The sequence below is a fragment of the Octodon degus genome, unplaced genomic scaffold (genome assembly GCF_000260255.1).
Source record: "Octodon degus isolate 3935 unplaced genomic scaffold, OctDeg1.0 scaffold00002, whole genome shotgun sequence".
Taxonomy (NCBI): Eukaryota; Metazoa; Chordata; class Mammalia; order Rodentia; family Octodontidae; genus Octodon; species Octodon degus.
This window is the reverse complement of record NW_004524578.1, coordinates 22,048,383-22,051,035: the sequence shown is the minus strand read 5'-3', so window position 1 is coordinate 22,051,035 and position 2,653 is coordinate 22,048,383. Positions and strand designations below refer to the sequence as shown.

At 41.5% G+C, this 2,653-nt stretch overlaps 1 protein-coding gene across 1 annotated transcript in view; it reads right to left on the bottom strand.

The window, feature by feature from the left end:
- The window catches only part of Adamtsl3 (ADAMTS like 3), a 497,024-nt gene that overhangs the window by 309,352 nt on the left and 185,019 nt on the right, over window positions 1-2,653 (bottom strand). The window contains exon 5 of the mRNA XM_023712415.1: window positions 1,706-1,942. Within this exon, the coding sequence (XP_023568183.1) occupies window positions 1,706-1,942 (237 nt within the window). The remainder of the gene's footprint in view (window positions 1-1,705; window positions 1,943-2,653) is intronic.

Below are 2,653 nucleotides of genomic sequence, written 5' to 3'. Positions count from 1 at the left end.
TTTGTACTAATATTGTTTAGACAAGAAAAAAAAGAAATTTAAAAAAATTAAAAATGTGGTATCTGTATATAATGGAACACTATTTGGTTATAAAGAATGACACGTTTGAGACAATTGTAGGGAAATGGATACAGCTAAAAAGTACATTGTTGAGTGAAATAATCCAGACACACCAATTTACATACCATATGCTATCTCTCACTTGAGTGAAGCAAATACAAACCAAGAGACTAATAAAGAGTAGGTAGAAGGGGACAAGGTGTTGGATCTCTTATGATAAGGAAGAGGATAAATAGAACAAGGGCATGGGATGAGGAGGGAACAAAGAAATAAGAATAAAATACACTGAGCTGGAGAGCTAGCTCAGCGATCTTAGTGCCTGCCTGGCAAGCACAAAGACCCAAGTTCTATCCCCCATACCACATGAAAACCGGGCATGGTGGCGCACGCCTGTAATCCCACTGCTGGAGAGGCTGAGACAGGAAGGTCACTACAAGTCTGAGCTGCATAGCGAGACCTTGTACCAAATAAATAAAAGATTAAAATAAATTTTTTAAAAAGATTAAAATATGCCATGTATAGGAATCTAATAACCTCAATTAATGTAAACATTATATGTAATAATATGAGCTAAGATTAATAATATCAATAAGAATGAAAATTTGGCTGGAGAAACTGGAGGAGGAGGGAGAGACAGGAAGGGAAGGGGAAGGAGATTTTTAAAAAGGAAATAAGCTGTAGTGTCATGTTCTGCACATATGTCCTAATAAAATAAATTTTTTTAAAAGCCTACTCTGAGAAATCCTCTAGAAGGCATTCACTCAGTTATGTCAGGCACTGATACCCCAAACCAAAAGCAAATATAGTTTAAATGTAAAGTGTTCTCCCCAAAAGCTCACGTTTAGAGAACGGGCTTTTGGAAGGTGACTGAGTCATGAGGGGCACAGACTTCATCAATGAGTTAATCCACTGATAAGACCATAATTTGGCAGCACTATGGAAAGGTAATGGAAACAGGAGGAGAGTCCAAACTGGAAGGGGTGGTTCGTGCAGTGTGACCTTGGGGCTACACCTGCTCCCTTGCCCCTCCCTTTGAGCTCTTTCCCTCCATTTCTCTTTTCTGACCACCATAAAGTGCACATCTCTCCTTGTCATACCCTTCCATCATGACCTTTGTTTCCACAGACCTAAAAACAACACCATGGACCATGGACTATGATCTCTGAAACTGCTGAGCAAAATAAACCTTTCTTCTTTTAAGTTGCATAACTTAAGTAGTTAGTCACAGCAATGAAAAACTAACTAACACAGAACTCATTAGTTTTAATAAGAAAATATAGAAAATATATCAGTATTACTTTTCTAAAGCAATGGTTTTCAAAGTGTGGTCCTCTGACCAGCACCATCAGTATCTCTAGGAACTTCTCTGAAGGTTACGTTCTTGCTAAGTTGGAAACTGTGGAGGTGAACCCAGTATTCCAATTATCCTAAGTCCTCCCAAGGTTCTGACACATGTTCACCCTGGAGAACCACTGTGAACACGATTTAAAGGCTAACATGTTCTCTTACATATTTTTACATTGCAGTAGTCAAAAACAATACTTTCACCTGCATGTTCAAAAGTATGGGAGCAAAAAATTCTCTCTGTTGAGAGTGGGCGTGGTGCATCCCAGAAGCAGGGCCACAAAAGGCAGGTCTGGCTCACCTGGCAGACGCCACTGATACACATGTCCAGGGAGTCGGCATTGCAGCGAGTTCCATCTAGCACTTTGGGTGCCAGCTCCACTACCAAGTTCTGCCCTCGTGCATGGCACTTGAGTGCACACGGGGCGGTGGGATCATTGTACTGTGGAAGCCACTCATAATAACGCCCTTGATACTGGACATCGTTGTAGGCTGAGCACTGCTGGGCTCTGAAGTCTTCTGCCTCTGGAGGACAATCCTGGAAGCAGAGGAAAAGGGACATCACTCTTTGACACATACACCCAGTGACAGGGGCCACAGGAAGCCTGAACGGTGATACCAGAATCTCAGGAGACCAAGCTCCCCTCCTGAAGCCCATTGTTCCCTCACCATTCCACTTTTTTAAAAGCAGACACAGAATCTAGAGTTGTGGAATTTTCCTAGGCTCTTGCTGTAATGGTCTATACCATGAATTATCTGGTTTTCTCTGATCACTCTTCCACCTAAGGGTCTTATTCCCAAATATTTGAAGATCCTACTATTTTTTATGCATCAAATTTTGCCCTGCTTTAACCAACATCAAATAAATTTTTAATACATTTCATTCCACTGTCTCCTCCTTTATGAAGGCAACTAAATCCCTGACATTTTTCCAAGGGATTCAAGGTCTCTATAGTCATATAAATTATTGGCCATGCCTTCAGTAGCTATTTCATTGGGAAGGGTTAGTTGTATCAAACTAGTGCCAAACTGCTATGCTTTGGGAGAACTCATGCCTACACGTTTGTCATTAATGAACTCATCTGTCTTTCCCCCCTCAACAGGTCCACCCACTGGTCATTGCTGGCAACAAACGCCTGACCTGCCTTCATCTGGCTGTAGGGTGGGCAGCATACATAACAGCAAGTAAGTCCAGGAAATACCCTTGGGCATCCTCCTAATAATAATAAAAAGTGCCTTGTAAGTACTG